Source organism: Zonotrichia leucophrys, chromosome 3, assembly GCF_028769735.1.
Source record: "Zonotrichia leucophrys gambelii isolate GWCS_2022_RI chromosome 3, RI_Zleu_2.0, whole genome shotgun sequence".
NCBI classification, from domain to species: domain Eukaryota; kingdom Metazoa; phylum Chordata; class Aves; order Passeriformes; family Passerellidae; genus Zonotrichia; species Zonotrichia leucophrys.
This window is the reverse complement of record NC_088172.1, coordinates 3,592,418-3,608,722: the sequence shown is the minus strand read 5'-3', so window position 1 is coordinate 3,608,722 and position 16,305 is coordinate 3,592,418. Positions and strand designations below refer to the sequence as shown.

The window sequence follows — 16,305 nt, the reverse complement described above, 5'->3', positions numbered from 1 at the left end:
TTTAAAGTTACACGTGAAATGAAAACAGTCTTGAGGTATCACATCATAACTGAGTTCCCTGAACAGTGTGGGAAATTGATCTGAGATCTCTGAAGTGTTGGTTTACTTTCTTCATGGCTTTTCTGATGCCCGAGATCAGAAGTACAATCAATTTCCCATTAAAAAAGGCTATGGAAAAGATGAATGTAGAATTAAGTGCATTCCCCATATGATGTGGGAAGTAAATTCGAGTAAAATACTGCCCTTAATGAAGATGCCTATCTATTTTAAAATAATTTTTAAAAGAACTCAAGCCAGTATCATTTAATTGTGGAGGTAGAAATTTGAGATGACAAATCAGCTCTTTCATGAGTAAAACAATACTAGATAGTGTTAATTACTTAGAAAATTCAATGCAACAAGATGAATAGCTAAGGAAAATCTTGGTGACTTCATTGATCAGTTCTTTAGCAATTAATTTGCTAAGTGGAGGTAATTCTGAAGTATCTCAGGACATTATTATTGTGCAGCTAAGTCTGTGGTTGAACACGAATTTGTGTAGGTCAGAGCTATGCTTTGGTGGGAAGGTCCAAATGTTTGTTTTGTATTATAGCAGACTTGGATCTAGGGCTGCTGGTTGTTACCAAAGCTGTGTTTGAGAAATCAGAGGGAGGAAATGTTACTCTTGGAGTTACTGTAGGTTGCTGTAGCAAGCTCAGCTTACTTGCCTGTTTTTGAAAGCTTAGCTTTCTTTTGAATGTTGCATTTAAAGTTGAATCAAACAAAAGTGGAAAGTGATGAACGTCTTTTCACAGTCTTGCTGAGGGAACTTTGAGGTATTGTGGAGGTTATTGCTATGCACTGGTACCATGTACTTCTTTACCCCTAGAAGAGGGGGAGGGTATTTCTTGAAAGCCTCAGGTCACAGCAAGTAGTTACTTATGATTTCAGTCTCAGTGTTGTCTTTTGAACAGCATAAGGCATAACCATTTGTTCATTTTACATAATTTACCTGTCTCCTGACACTACATATGTTTTCATTCTGTTTCTTGCCTTTAAAAGGCCACTAAGATATGTGGAATTCACTGGCAAAATTTGCTTGTTTAAAGTACATACAACTTGGTTGAGTTGTTTTGTGGTCGTTTGCTGTTTGCTATGACTGACATGGCTGTAAGGTTGATGTGTACAAATGAGGGAAAGCTCATTACTCTCATGGATACGGAACACCTGAGTAAGTAAGAAAATGACTCAAAGGCAAGGAGCAATTTGTATGTCACCATTGTGACAGTGAGCAATTTATATTTTGGGGATTTTGACATGCATCTTGTGTGTCTGTTACCCACGTATGTGTTCCTGAAGTGGTATGTTGGGAAGGAGTCCATATATGTTGCTGCAGTGCTGCCTGACTGGTACAATCAACGTGTCTGGACATTTTAACTGATTTGGTGATACATTTAACTGATACTTTATTCTGATTTGGTGTTATTTTACAGCTATTGTGCATTTTGGTTTTGAAAGCTAAACTACATGCTGAGCGTGGAAAGTCAGACACAATGACTGTGCTAAACACCTTTTACTTTGACAATTCTGCCTGGATGCATCAGATCTGCTCACATCTAAGTCTATACACCCTGTGGTTGTGTGTCATTTAGTTTTGAGCTCTTGTTCACGTCTGTATTCTATGTTTGTAGAAGAAAATGTTTTTACAAAGGTGCCTGTGACTGCTCAGGGCCAAGTTGTGGAACTAAAGGTGTGCTCTGTATTAAATGCTCACAAGTTTGACACATTTCTTTGAATTCAAGTTTTCAAGAGTCCGAGAAGTTTTTTTAAGGCTTGAATATTTTTATCTAAGGACTGTGTTTTGTTTTCTTTTTCCTTTGGGAAAAGGAAAAAGCTTTGTTCTGTAGCTTTGTTTCTGTTTCAGGCCAAGATTAGAAGAAGAATGGAGGGTTGATTTCCTTCCTCCAAAAAGAGGAGCTATTAAAGTATCTGCCTGCCTCACAAAAATAAGGCCTTCCAAATCTGTAGCATCTGAAATAAGTGTGACCTCAGGTGGAATTCCACAAATGGAGTACATCCATTTGTGTCAGCATGTTGAGACCTGAGTTTTTGGAGCAGTTGCCAAAAAATGGCAAGTGGATTGTACTTACTTTGCATTGGGGGATTTGGTTTACTTACTTAAAAGCTAAACTGAAATATCAGAATATAAACAATCAATCTATTTACCACAATGTTGCCTAATTATATGATTGGGTGACAGAACAAAATCTGTATTAATAAGAAGCTACAAAAAAATTGTAAGTCCTCTCATCAGTGGGTTTTATTATAAAAGGGATCTTTGGTTAACAGTGGCAACTTGTACTTTCAAGTCTCATGAGGGTCTTGAAGCAGAAATGAGGCATAATCAAATAGATTTTATTTCAAGACAAATTGTTTTAAAATAAAGTATAATAACATTGTTGAGTTAAGCCAATAAATAACATTATTAATATTTCATGCTTAGTCAGATTTGGTAGCTTTTCTGATAGGGTTGACTTTGAGTTGTGCATTTGTCCAAATATTTTGTATTTCATTTGTTTTTCTTGTCTGCCACTTCTGCATTCACCTGAGATATTTATCTCATTGTCTTGTTTTTAATGTACCCAAGGGAAAAATAAAGTAGGCTAGTAGCCTTGTATTAAAAGCATGACTGATGGATCTATATAAGCTCACAAAACCTTAGAGTATTTTCAGCGATGCATCTGAAACTGGTGTTTAACAGCTCAACCATAACTCATTCTCCAGGTATTGGTGAAGTGTCATATCAGAATGTAATGGTCCATATTTTTTTTTCAGCTGAAACTAAAATATTCAGGTACAGGAGTGCAAATTAAAGGCTGAGTTTGAGTTCAGCTTCTGCCTGTGGTAGAACAGATTTTTTTTCATGCTGGATTAAACCTCAAAAACTATCAGGCTAACAAGGAAATTTGCCTGCTGGTGAAGGCAGTGTGGATCAGTGAGCAGCACAAAGTTCATTTAAGTGGGAGATTACTTTCCTGGAGGCTAATCAAGTTCAGCTGAATGTGAACTGTCTGAGGACCAATGCAGGCCTTGTCTTTTGATCCAATTCTTTGGCCTTGTTTCCTGAAAAATAGATGCATTTCCTACTCAGTTTCAAAAACCTTCAAGAATATTTGAGGTGTGACTACTGCAGTGGACAAGGGAAGAGCTACAGACATCACCTGTCTGAACTTCTGTAAAGCCTTTTACCCAGTCTCCCACAATATCCTTGTCTCTAAATTAGAGAGAGATGGGTTCAATGAGGGGACTGGTAGATGGAGAAGAAAGTGTTTGGACAGTTGCTTCCAGAGGTGAATGGCTTAGAGTCCTGATGGGCATCAGTGACAACTGGTGTCCTTCAGGAGTCTGTACTGGGACCTGTGTAATTTAATACCTTAATCAAAGTGATTGAGTGCACCCTTGGCAGATTTGCAGATGACACCCAGCTGAGTGTTGCAGTTAGCACACCTGAAGGATGGGATGCAATCCAGAGGGGCCTGGACAAGCTTGAGAAATGGGCCCATGGAATCTCATGTGGCTTAGTGAAACCAAGTGCAGTGTGCTGCACCAGGGTCTGGGCAACCCCAGTATTAAGGCAGGTTGGGGGATGGACAGATGGAGAGCAGCCCTGCTGAGAAGGACTTGAGGGAGATGAGAGGCTGGACATGAGCCAGCAATGTGCACTCACAGCCTGGAAAGCCAAGCATGTCCTGGGCTGCATCCAGAGCAGCGTGGCCAGCAGGGAGAGGGAGGGGATTTTTCCCCCCTATTCTCTTCTCAGGAGAGCCCCACCTGGAGTGCTACATCCTGCTTTGAGGTCCTCAGTATAGGAAGGACTTTGACCTGTTGGAATGAGTCCAAAAGAAGGCCACCAAACTGATTGGAAGAAAGGTTGAGAGAATTGTGTTATTTCAGACTGGAAAAGAGAAGGTTTCAGGGTGTGTGTCTTTTCCTTATGTCGTGGGACTCTTCAAGAAAGCTGGAGAGGGACTTCTGATAAGGGCATGTAGTGATAGGACAAGGTGGAAGGCTTTCAGTTTAAGTGAAAGAAAGTAGGTTTAGATTAGTTATTAGAAGAAATCCTGTACTGAGGATGGCCAGAGAATTTGTGGGTGCCCTGGTCTTGTAAGTCTTCAAGGCCAGGTTGGGTGGGACTTTTAACAAGCTGGTTTAGTGGAAGGTGCCTCTGTGCATGGCAGGGCTGTTGGAACTAGATAGTCTTTATGGTCCCTTCCAACCCAGACTGTTCTGTGATTCTCCACAAAGCCACAGTTTTGTGTCTTACTGGCAGCTTCTGATAGCTCACTGCACTCTTAGGCTATATCTGCAGTTATAAATAAGGTGAATGAGGGCTTGTTTTCTGGCCCTAAAAAGACTGGCATAACATGGCTTGTGACAATGTGGCTAAACCTCTGTGAACATTTTGGCTTTGTCCATGCTGCCTATTTGCAACAGCCATGGCTTGAGTTATCTCCTGGACCATAGTCTGAGCATTGCCTGGGATAATGCTAGTTGGCAGGGGTCAAAGCTCTGCTGGAGCTGTGCTTCTTATGCACTTTGGGTGATTATGGACAGTGACTGAGTTAGTTGTCTGATCCTGCTGAGTTTACTAAGTTATGTGTAGTAATAAACCCTGTGTAAAGACCATGTTGGAATCTCCTTAAGGTAAAGTTAGTAAGTGTAGACGGAAGTCATATAGGAATGATTCCTGGTTTACAGACAGGGTTCAGTCAAGTGTTTCTTTGTATTTGTAAGCTTAACTCATTGTGTGGAATATTGTCCCTTGACCAGAATAAGAGCTGTATTAGAAACCACACTGTCGTTAGGTGGTTCCTATGCACAGGTTGTCACACAAGAAGACACAGAGCACCTTTTACCTCTCAGCATTCCCAGCCTTTCTGCAGGCAGTCGGTGTCGGGCTTGAGGGTACAGAAGGTGTGCTGATCTACCCCTTGGCAGACAGACCCTTTGGTTCCTTTAAGACTTTACTCTCTTTATTCAGGAATTGGTGTGTGAAAGGAATATTTTCCAAAATATTTATCTAGTAGTGAATTTCTGAGAAGAGAAGCTTATCTCTCCCAGACAGCCACTGCAGGTCTGCTTTTCCAAAGAGTAGGTGTCTGATGAGTACCTTGCAGCTCCTGGCAAGCTCTGAAACCTCACATTAGCTACTAGATGACAACAAAATATGACATTTTTAATGGGTAAGAAAAGTGGCTGAACTTGTTAGAAGTTTGGGGTTTTTTTCTCCTGAGGTACATTTAATGGCTGTGTCTTACTGTATTTGTTTGATAAGGTTTTAAACTATTTATTGCTTCTTTTCTGTTGCCAGTTTGGAAGAAGCCTTGATATCACTTTAATTCAACAGAAATTGCAAAATCAGAAGGCATGACTGTATGATAAATGTCATTCTTGTTTATATTGGATGATTTCCAGGAAACATATTTATGCCAAATTATAGTGTTTTAATGATGAAAAGTACTAATATTTTCTGAAGAAATTAACTATTTGCTGGAAGCACTCAGTTCTTGAAGTCACCTGAGTCTAGGTGAAAAATGGAATAGTTTGGGTAAAGATGATGTAGTCATTCATATGTGCTAAATGGTTAGAGAGGGTAGGGCTTGTTTTTTTCCTTTCAAATTCAGCACTGCTTGGTGGACAGGTTGCACATATGAAATCCAGTGACCTTGTTGACTGATACTCAGCTTCTGCAGGTATCAGCCAGAATATAGAAAGAAGGTAGCAGACACAGTTATATCCATGAGTGGGGCTTTGTTACTGGAGTTCCCCAAGGTGTAGTCTGGTAGCCTCCCTAAAGACATTGAATAAAGCACAAAACCTACTAGGGATAAGTTTAGACTTTCTTTAGTAGTAGCAGATGGCAGAAGTGTTCAGTTTATTTGTTCACGGTTTACTGTTTAAAAACTCTGAGTGGTCTATTTTGTTAAAAAAAGTGTGGGAGGGTGTCAAAGAATGGAGAATGGGGCTGATAATTAGGGAAGGAGTGGTAAGCAGAGGAAATGCAGCAGGAATGCAGGTTGGGAGGGAAGAGTGAAGGGCAAAGAAGTTTAATGGGGATGAGAAGAAAAAGATTCTCACAAGGATTCAAGAGACGGAGTATGATTGCTTCATTGCAGGGAGACACTGAAGACAAATGATCTGGAAAGTAAGGCTGGATGAAAGGGAGAGTTGCTCTCCTCAGTGGTATATTCAGGGAAATTCCATACCACCTTGCCTGTCTTCGGTTTAGACTGTATGGTATGAGAAACTGAGGCAATAACAAATAAAGGGAGGTTGTAAGTTTGGGTGTCTGCATCTCCATCATTCCTCTTCATTTAATAAATTGACTACTGCATTGCTCATATTCCAGTCTGAGATGCTGGTTTGAAAAGTATTACTTATAAAAGATGCTTTTAACTGCCCCTTCTAATCAAGTAATTGTGTATGGCTTATTGCTCCTTCTTATATACAATGATACTCTACATAAGTATTACTTTTAGTGGTGCTTGTGTAGATTATTCTTTTCCCAGAGTCCATTTACCTTTTTTATTGAATGATACCTTATTGTGTGACTGTTCTCACTGATTTCATCTGAATGACTTCATTAAGAAGTATATGTATATTAAAGAAAACGATTTCTCTGTTTATCTAAAATAAGTTTTTGTATTTCTTTAATGATAAAAGGACTCAGTTACAAGATTGATTGCTGTGGTGTTACTGAAAACTTGGTATAGATCTCATTCTGACTCTCAAGGCTGCTGTTATTTGGAATTTTTATCCAAAATTTCTTAATGACATTTCTGTTTTTTCCCATAGGCAATGTTCAGTCTCTGCATGGTTGAGAGTGAAGCTGATGAGGTGAATTTACATGGTGTCACAAGCCTTGGTTTAAAACAAGCCCTGGACTTTGCATATACTGGACAGGTATTGTACAGCTCTTCAAATTAAGAGACACCATCAAAAGCAACTGCATTAAAAACTGAGTATGACCTTTTTAGAGATACTAGAAAATATTGTTCTTGTGCACTGCTCAGTACAAGCTATTTTGATTTAACAGATCTTAATTTTCATGTACTGTGGTGGATTTTTCTTTAGATGGATTGTTTAATAAAAACTCTGCTTTACGTGCGTCATTGTCAGGTAGGAAACCATGTAGGTCTTGCAAGCCCTTTTTATGGTTCCCTGACTATTCATAAAATCTTAATGTGAGTTGAATCTCCTTGCTAAATTAAATTTAAAGAAAAATGTTTCCCTTATAATAAATATTTATCAACTCTGCTGTGTTTGACAAATTATATAATTGAGGGGAAAAGTAGTCTCTTATTCTCTGGACAGATGAAGTTGAGGCATCTTTGTAAATGCTTATGGGTACTGTACATCTTCATTTTGGCCCATTCGTTATGGTACTTCAGAAAATGAAGAGTGATGATCCTTTTTCCACTGCCTCTTACCAAAAAAAGCCCCCCTCTAAAAACCAAAAAAAAAATCAAAAAAAACCCCAAAAAAAAAACAAAACAAAAGAAAACACCTCAAGAAAAAAGAAGTATTTATGGCGTGCCATATCTCTGCACTGCATGCTTGGAGAGTGTTGCTGCGTGACTTTGTCTCAGTTCAGAGTTCATGGATAGTGAGCACAGAGCACTCAGCTATTTTTGCTTTGGACTTGAAAATTCTAGATAACCAAACTATTTCTGGAATATCACTACGGCAGTTGAGTCCATTGACGCACTAGTGACGTTTATTAGTTAATTTTGAAAAGGAAGGCTTAAATCCCTGCTATGATATTCTGAAGAATTGTTGGGTTATAAAAATTTAAGGCATCTGCTTCCATATTGTGAATTAAGTATATGGCCTTATGTGGGGTTTTTTGGTTTTTTTTCATTTTTATTTTTAAAGGAAACTAAGTAGAAGTAAGGGGAGAAAAAATTAAAGGGGCTGTTTTTGTCACCAACTCAGAAAACAGTTATGCTTTAGCATTGCTCTTGGAGACTAACACTTGAATTTCTTTGAAGGAAAATTGAGTTTTGGAAAACATTGTTTATTCAAAGATATCTTTGATATAAATGATAAACAGAGATGTCATACTATATTAGTGAATTAGCTACATGACTTGTCATTGGTATGCTTTTCTTTCTTTCAGTTGAAAGCTTTTGTTAAAAATGGACTGTCTTTGATTGAAATGAAAATGTTAGGTACCTATACATCGTCATATTAGTAATTTAAAACTATAGGTTGATTATTCTGAAGAGAAAACTCTGGTTAAATGAAAGTATCATTTTAGAAGACGGGTTTTAATTGATTTCTGTCTGACCCATCCCATCTGCTGTGATTAGAGGCATTCCCCATCTTTCTGCAAAATTCAGTCTAACAAACCTGTGTAAAATACATTAGAAACCTTTGAAAGGATGGATGTGGCTTTTGTGTAACCCAGCAAATGACCCCAGGTTGCTTCCAGGATAATATCCTCAGATTCCTGGGAAATATGTACCTTCTGTCACTGGCCCTTTAGACTTTTGAGTCTCTCATTTTCAGGCATAACCTACTTTGAATAAGTGAGTGGGTTTCCTGAGTTAAATATAGATGTGCACGTATGTAGCTGCTCATACATAGAAGTGATTATCAGGCGAGGCTGGCTCTGTCGTGTCTGTCAGATGCACCAAGTGCTTCTTGGATGCACAGACAAATGAGAAGGATTCTGTAAGAGTTGTTCAAAGATGCCTTTGAAGCACAACTCGGTGAAATGTGGGTCTGAGAATTAGCAGTGTCTCGTTTCCCTTTCATCCTTGGAATTCTCTTCTGGTACTGTGTTTGTATTGAGCATTGATGGTGTTCAGACTCAGACTGACAGAATCTGGGTGAGCATTTCAAGGTAGTGAGTGGGAGTAATCCACAAAGGCTATTAATAAATAACTGGATTACTCCATGCTTATATCAGAGTCCTGAAAACAGAATTGTCTTTAGCTTGGTTTGCAAACTCTTCTTGTTTTTATAAGACAAACAAAATATTTCTCAATAATCTGACAGTCACTCATGCCAAATATAACCTTATATTGCTCTGAAAATATGGGGCTATCAAGATGTGAAGTGCCTCTTAAAACTCTTAAAAGTTCTCTCTCTTCTTTTTTTTTTTTTTTTTTTTTTTTTTTTTAAAGAAGACTTGGCCAAAATGTTAGTTCAAAAAATTGCTGTTTGCCTAGGCAACACTGTGAATCTCCCTAAAATATCCATGTCTAAACAGATAAGCAATTAGTTGCAGCTTTCTTCTCTTTACTTCTTTAATATACTACATTTCTGTTTGGCACATTACACTTCAAATTGAGTGCAGCTTTCTGTGTAAACTAATATGCTGGAGACATCTGGTGGAAATATTTAATATTGCACAACAGCAATATTTGGTGTCTGCAGTTTTTGAAAGTTATTAAAATGAAGAAATTTAATTTTTAGAATGACCATGAAATCTGTAATTAAACTCTGTCATCCTTGCCTCTTTTTGTTAATTTGAAATCTTCCTGCAGACTTCAAATACAGCTTTCATCTTCCTGTCCACTTAGGCAGACAGTACCTTATTGTAATTACTGTTGAAAATATTTTGCTTTATAGGAAAAATTGATTGTTCAGAAGAAAAGAATGTATCAAAATTCAAATTAAGTATAAATAATATAACTCCAACTGAACTAATATATAACAATGGTCCTTAATAATTACAAAGAAAGAAATTTTGTTACAGAAATAAATAAAAACTGACAAAAGGAATGACAGTAGATCTTGTTTTTGTTCTTTGCGTGTATGTTCTCAGTAATACTTTAATAATAAAATCTTCAGCAAAAAATGTCTTAGATATATTTAATCTTGTCCATAGGTATTTTACTATGTAATCCCCATATTCAGAATTCAGAGATACAGCTCTTCTCCTTTTTAGGTGACTGTTTTCCTGTTGTAGTTGTTGTATCCTTTCTTCCCAAAAGGGCTTTTACGTCATTCTCTCTATTACTTCATAGCTGGCAGTGGCAAGGCCAGGCCAGAGTCTCAGTGAGTGGATTACTCTCCCTTTCTTCTCACAAGGGCATTTTGTGAGTGTCAGATGTGCCTTGGAAGGGAGATGGATCAAGTTACAAATCAATTTACAAACTATCTGTTTTAGAATACTCATATGGAGAAGCATTTCCAGGCAAAGAGTTTGGAGCTCACAATTCCTGCTGTCAAAATAAGAGCCTAAGTCACTGTGTCAGAGACTCGTGGGCATTGTTGTCTGCTCTTTTTGACTACCTTTTAATAATTTTAAGTAATTTGTTAGAAAGAGACATAATCTTGGAGGAGTGGGGTAGCCACTAAATAGGCCTGTGTAGTTGGCTGGTAAGTCAGGGGAGCACTGGCTTTAATTTGCAGTGGATGATTGTGATCCTAATTCAACAAAAATACAAAATAAGTCCCATGCATACAGAAATGCTTCTGACTTGGATCTTTTTTCTTTGTTAATATATGTTCCATCCTATATCTTTAATCTATGGCAACAAATATTTTGTAGTTAGATAGAATTTTATTTGAGGACCTGAAAACACATTACCAAAGCAAGAAATCTCTATATGTATTTTGTTGCATCACAGGTAGGAAATAATTTGGGAGAAAATAAGTTTCCAATGACAGCACAGCACTCTAGTGGCTTCTTAGTACCAAGTTCTCTTAAGTGTCATTTTTCTAAATGGCTGGTCTGTTTTTCCCCCTAAACTCTAATACTTTGTTTTTGTATTAATAGAAATTACATCTTCCCTAAGTTATAATATTATCCTGAATTAGTAAAGCAGAAATTAGTGCTGAAGAATTAGTGAGGAAGCCCTTATAAATGAGGCTTTTTATGTTCAGCTCTTTTTCCCACAGTGGATTTTGGGGTAATTTGTCCTTTGATGCCTTCTTAGCCCAAGATTAACATAGCCTTATTTCCTAACTATGGCATGTTGAAATGTTTCCTTTTATTGAAAGCACCATACAAAGTTGCACTTACAATGATTCAAAAATAGGCTATAAACTTTGTTATTACCATTTTTAACAGGTTTTCTTTTACTCACAAAAGGCTAATGTAGCAGCAGTGTTTCAATAAAGGTAATATCAGTATATTATTCCAGTTACAAATCTAGAACTTCATTTTATTTCCAGTTATGCTGCTCCCAATATTACTTCAATGCATTTCCAGTGTGATCCTATTTAACTATTGCCTTTACTTTGTGTTCAGTTAGAGACGTGTCATCCTCTTAACAGCTATTATTACTTTACCAAACAGCTTTCAGGAATTGGTAGAGTACCATCATGTGATTTTTCAAATTAATTCACACAAACCTCTGATTAGTTAAAGTATTATCTTACAGCTCCTTTTAAAAATTGTTCCTTTAGCTTTGTTATTTCTTTAAAAAAGCTGTGAAAGAGTAAAAGATCTTAGATAGTAAATAAATAGTAGAAATAATTATTATTTGTAAGTACAACTATTTCTCCTTATGATTTTTTGGATTCCATTGTAAAATCTTGACTTTCATCTCTCATCTGCTCCCCTCCCCATCTGATGCTGGCAGTTTTTCTAGTGATCAACCAGCGTTTCATCTGCCATTTTTAGTTAAGACCAAGGTGAGGCAGCTGTCAATATCTTAGTGTCCCTTATTGTGTTGATCCTCTCTTGTGGGTGGAGGTGTATTGCAAAGCTGTATTGTGATGGTTGATTTTCTTGGGTAAGTGACCCGCTGCATCCTGTGCACAGCAGTTCCACTGGCTGCTTTTAGATTAAAATGATTCAATTCAATTACCTGCTGTCCCTAGGAAAAGGGAATTCAGCTCTTTTCTACTGGGAGACCATATGCCAAAGTGATGGATAACTGAATACAACAGGTCTGTGTCTTACTGTAAATACTTAATATAATTTTTCAATGCGATTTCAGAGCAAAAAATATGAATTTGATACTTAGATTTGGACACTTCATTTTTTCACTTCTCTCAGGATAATCTTTTTTCTGTATCTAGCACTAGGGGTAACAGCTACTAGGTCCTAGGTTCACAGTTCAGCTGCAGATTGCCTAAAAGGCTTAGACTAATACAGAGCTTTAATTAACTCACTTTATGTAGTTAATTGTAGAGAAAATTGAATATTTCACTTTTTTTGCTCTGGACAGGAATTTAGCTAGGGACAAGACAGCTTTTCTGGTGCTGAAAGTGATTAAAGTAATGAAACACCTTCTCAAAGAGTAGTGAATTTGCTTGGAGTCTTGCTTATCCAAACCCTCTTTAATTACAGTAATGGTACTTAATGGTGGTGTGAAGCTATGTCAGGGAACGTTCAGGCTGGCCATGATGAAAAGGTGTCAGGTCACTGGAACAGGCTCTCCAGGGAAGTGGTTATGACACCAAGCTTGTCAGAGTTCAAGGAATGTCTGGACATTTGTTTAGTTTTGGATGGCCCTGCAATTAGCAGGGAGATAGGACTAGATGATCTTTATGGGAGCCTTTCAAATTGAAATATTCTGTGATTTTATAATGTGTATGCTGTGCACTTAACATGGGTTTTCTTCTAATTTTCTGGAAAAATATTATGATGCATCAGAGAAATGCTGGTCATGATGCTTTCTGGCATTGGCTAATGAGACATCTGGATTTTATAGCAAGTGCTACCAAACATTGTGTGCCAGGGCTTTGGGCAGTTGCCTGCAGGGGACTAGAACATTCTTTCCTCACTCACTTTTTTGAAGCAGCACTTGTCAGTGTGCAAGGAGCTCAGTATTCAACTGAATCATGAATGAGCAGGGAGACAGGCAGAAGTGCTATCTGGTTGGGAGTGAAATGCAGTCTAAATTACTTTAAAAGAAAAGTTAAGGTGTTTGATTGCTCTTAAGCACATGGAATGATCTCCATCAGGCAAAAACAACTGATACTTGTGTTTGATGCCTGTCTTGTTTGAAATGCTGATCACTGCAAGGGGAGTCAAGGAGGAATTTTTTTTTTATCAGAGTGGCATGAATCTTAGAAATTTTTTTCTTGTTTTCTGCGTTAAATTCCATACAGTTTACTTTCTAGAATTTTCTGACAGGGCTGCATCTTTCCTTATTCTTGGAAAATGGGACTTAGGAGAACTTAGTATTAAGCACTAAGAAACCACTTGTGTGCTGTGCTGTCTTTGGAAAGTTATTTTCTCCCAAATTAAATATGGCTGCATATTTTCTTACTGTTACAGCATAATACTGGTGTATTTTAATGTGAATCATGCCACCATCTCACTTTTCCATTGTCCCACAAACAGCTGTATGAAAATGAGAAAAATATGGGGGATATATGAGTAGCTGGAATGAAGATGATTAAAGTGCATCTTCAACCTGCAGTTTAGCCTTCTTGGGCCTAAAGCAGCTATTTTTTAGTGTCTTTAAAAATGTATGGATAAATATAGTGGCCTGCAGTATTCAGGGAATAGAATGTTCTAGTTGTTCTTTCCAGATATAAACCTCATGAGACTCCACAGATGTGACAGTTAATCTGGATCTTACCTTCTCCCTCAGGCTCTAAGTTGATCTGTTGGAAAGGACAGTTTAAGGAGTTTCCTTTTCATTCTTTTTTGGCTGTTATTGCCCTCTTTGCTCTGACCTTAAAATATTTTTTTTTGGTAGGCCTATAGGGCTTTGTTGGCTGTAGGAGGGTAGGATTAAATGAGTAGGACGTTTTTGATCTGGACAATGTGGAGGTGAGGCCTGAGTAGTTGTTCTTAGGAAAGGGTGGTGGTTCTTAGACACGCTTTTGCCACAAGTCTCAAAGAAGATTGAAGAGAGAGAAAACATGCATTATACCAGTTAAATATTTTCTCTTGCTTACCCATTGTCCTAAGGTGTTGGAGGGGATACAGGTTGACTTGGGAAAGGAAGAAAGAAATCTTGGGCCAAGAGAGAATAAATTCTAGTTTTGAACTGCTGGCTGGAGGGTAAAAATATGGGGCAGGGTGTTAAGGCCCCTGTGTTTCTATAACAATGGGACTGGTTATAAAATTCCCTTTTCTGCCTCAATAATGTGGTTGACAAAGTCAGGTTTAATTTACCATTTTCTAGTTCTTGCATTTGAAGAGAAACTTTCTGCAATATATCCACGAAGTATAAGTGGATACATTTCCAGATAGATTAATGTTGTATGTCTAAAAATAGTGTATCTACGAAATTACAGAATCTGCCTTTCTAGATCTTGTGACCTCAACATTCTGTTACAGACAGCCAGATTTTGCATCTCTTCAATCTCTTGGGCTGTGGGTCTGACCAAAATAGGGACCAGACTGTATTTTATGTATTTTCTCGGGGGGATTGTAGCATGATGGAGAGTAAGTAGAAAGGCAGCTTTGAGGAACAGGTTTCCTGTTTGAAAACAGTCATTTTAAGGGAAAAGTAGTTTGTCAAAGTAAATCATTTTGAAAACAAGCAGTATGTCAGGCTTGATGGCTTAGGAAAGGATGTATCATGTATCACAAGATCTGCCTGTAATATACAGGGAAAGGGTGCTTAAGGGGATTTTCTGGGGTACCACCATATGCCAGGGAGAAGTTGAAAGTATAATGAAAATTAACCCCTCAAAATAAGGATTGGATACAGGGGTGATTGTAAGGTGCAGCCAGGTGCAGCTCTCTATATTTTCACACTGAGAATGATGATGAATTTTGAGGTTGTGAATCCAAAGCAGACCTTAGTTTCACTCTCCTTAATTTGCAATAAGCATCATTCTTTTCACCTCAGATCTATTGTTTTGAGATTTAGACAAGCAGAGGAGAGTCAGTCACTGTTTGTACTTGTGGTGTGCATTTGGTGGTGTTTATGTGCATTTACTGTTAATATGTGGTATTTATGTGCATTTACTGTTAGTATTGAGCTGGAAGGCCTGTATGACATATAAACACCTATGCTGGTAATTTATAAGAACCAAGCAATTACTTTATTGTATAAAAGCTCAAAGGTGTGGAATAATTGTGAATTACCCCAGTTTCAGTAGAGGGAAGGCTTGCAATATTTTCTTCCTTCTTTACTTATAATTTTATTTTCCTTGTAGATTTTACCAGCCTGCAGTTTCCCAGTGGTGAACATTTAGAATAGGTAAATTAGTATTTTTTGCCTATATCCAAATGAGTATTGAATAAAAGTTCAGATAGTTCACTTTAAAGCGAAGTTTTGTGAAAAGATAAACTAGACTTTCCTCCCTTATCTTGGGAAGCACAGAAGTGATTCTGTTTTCTCAGTAGAAAATAGATTGCATGGTAATGGAGGGCTGTAAAAATGGAAGAACATGTAGGAAATACATCTGCCACCTTGAAATGAACTTTTGTTGACGACTTTGTGCAAATCATCTCTAGACAGTAGCCAGCCACCCTCCTTGCCTCTTGTCCTACTTCTTATCTCAGAGTGCTATTAGTATTATTTGTAAATGGATTGCTGTAGCTTTAAAATACATGATTATTGCAGTTAGGTACAGTTTGTCTATGCCTACAAGGTACTAATCTGCTTAGGGCTCTGGTTCTCTGGCTGACAGTAAGTAATGTGCCAGAGGATGGCAGCTTCCTCAGTGTCAATCATGCCTGAATAAAAAACACTGCAGGGTCTATACCAGCTTGTTTAGTCTGACCTTGAGCTCTCACTTGAAAATACTTGAGAGTGACATGATTTTATTTGTTTGTTTGTTTTTAATATCTCTGTCTGTTGGAGATATTTTTGTTACTGAAATCCATCCTAACTTTCTGTTCAACTACCTCTCATCATTCATAGCAACCTCAGTAGCACCAGCCAAAAACCTGGATTGTGCTGGGCCTGCTTCTCATTTACAGTACGATCCTTACATGAATGTCTGGCTAGATAAAGAACCTTCATGTTTTATATAGTATGTAAATGACATATAATGTTCACTTAAAACCTGATATTAATAACTGTAGTGATTCGCACAAGCATTAAGGATTTCATATGCTGCCCGAACTCAGTGTAAATGAGTTCTTGATATAAGCAAGGGTCAATCCCCTTCTCTCCTCCTCCTAATATATATCCATTATGTTGGAGATATTTTGTGGTTTTGCTTGAAGAAATACATACGCTTTTTTTCATTTCTCTCCAAAATAGTTAAACTACAAAAGATGCATTTGAATATCTTTCCTTTTGTTTTCCATTTTCCTTATTCCTTTGCACTTGAGGTATACAAATGATGCTGTGAGATAAAACTGAATTGTGTGAGCAGAAAGAAAGGAATCTGAAAGCAAGCTTTGCTTCCCTGTGGAGCAGTGAGAGACTGACCTCATGTGGTGTG

The 16,305-nt window shown here is 37.7% G+C and overlaps 1 protein-coding gene across 10 annotated transcripts in view; it reads left to right on the top strand.

The window, feature by feature from the left end:
• KLHL32 (kelch like family member 32) overlaps nucleotides 1-16,305 on the top strand; it is a 122,386-nt gene that overhangs the window by 42,580 nt on the left and 63,501 nt on the right. For all 10 annotated transcript variants that reach the window (XM_064707261.1, XM_064707262.1, XM_064707252.1 and 7 more), the window contains one exon: nucleotides 6,835-6,942. In XM_064707261.1, the coding sequence (XP_064563331.1) occupies nucleotides 6,835-6,942 (108 nt within the window). The remainder of the gene's footprint in view (nucleotides 1-6,834; nucleotides 6,943-16,305) is intronic.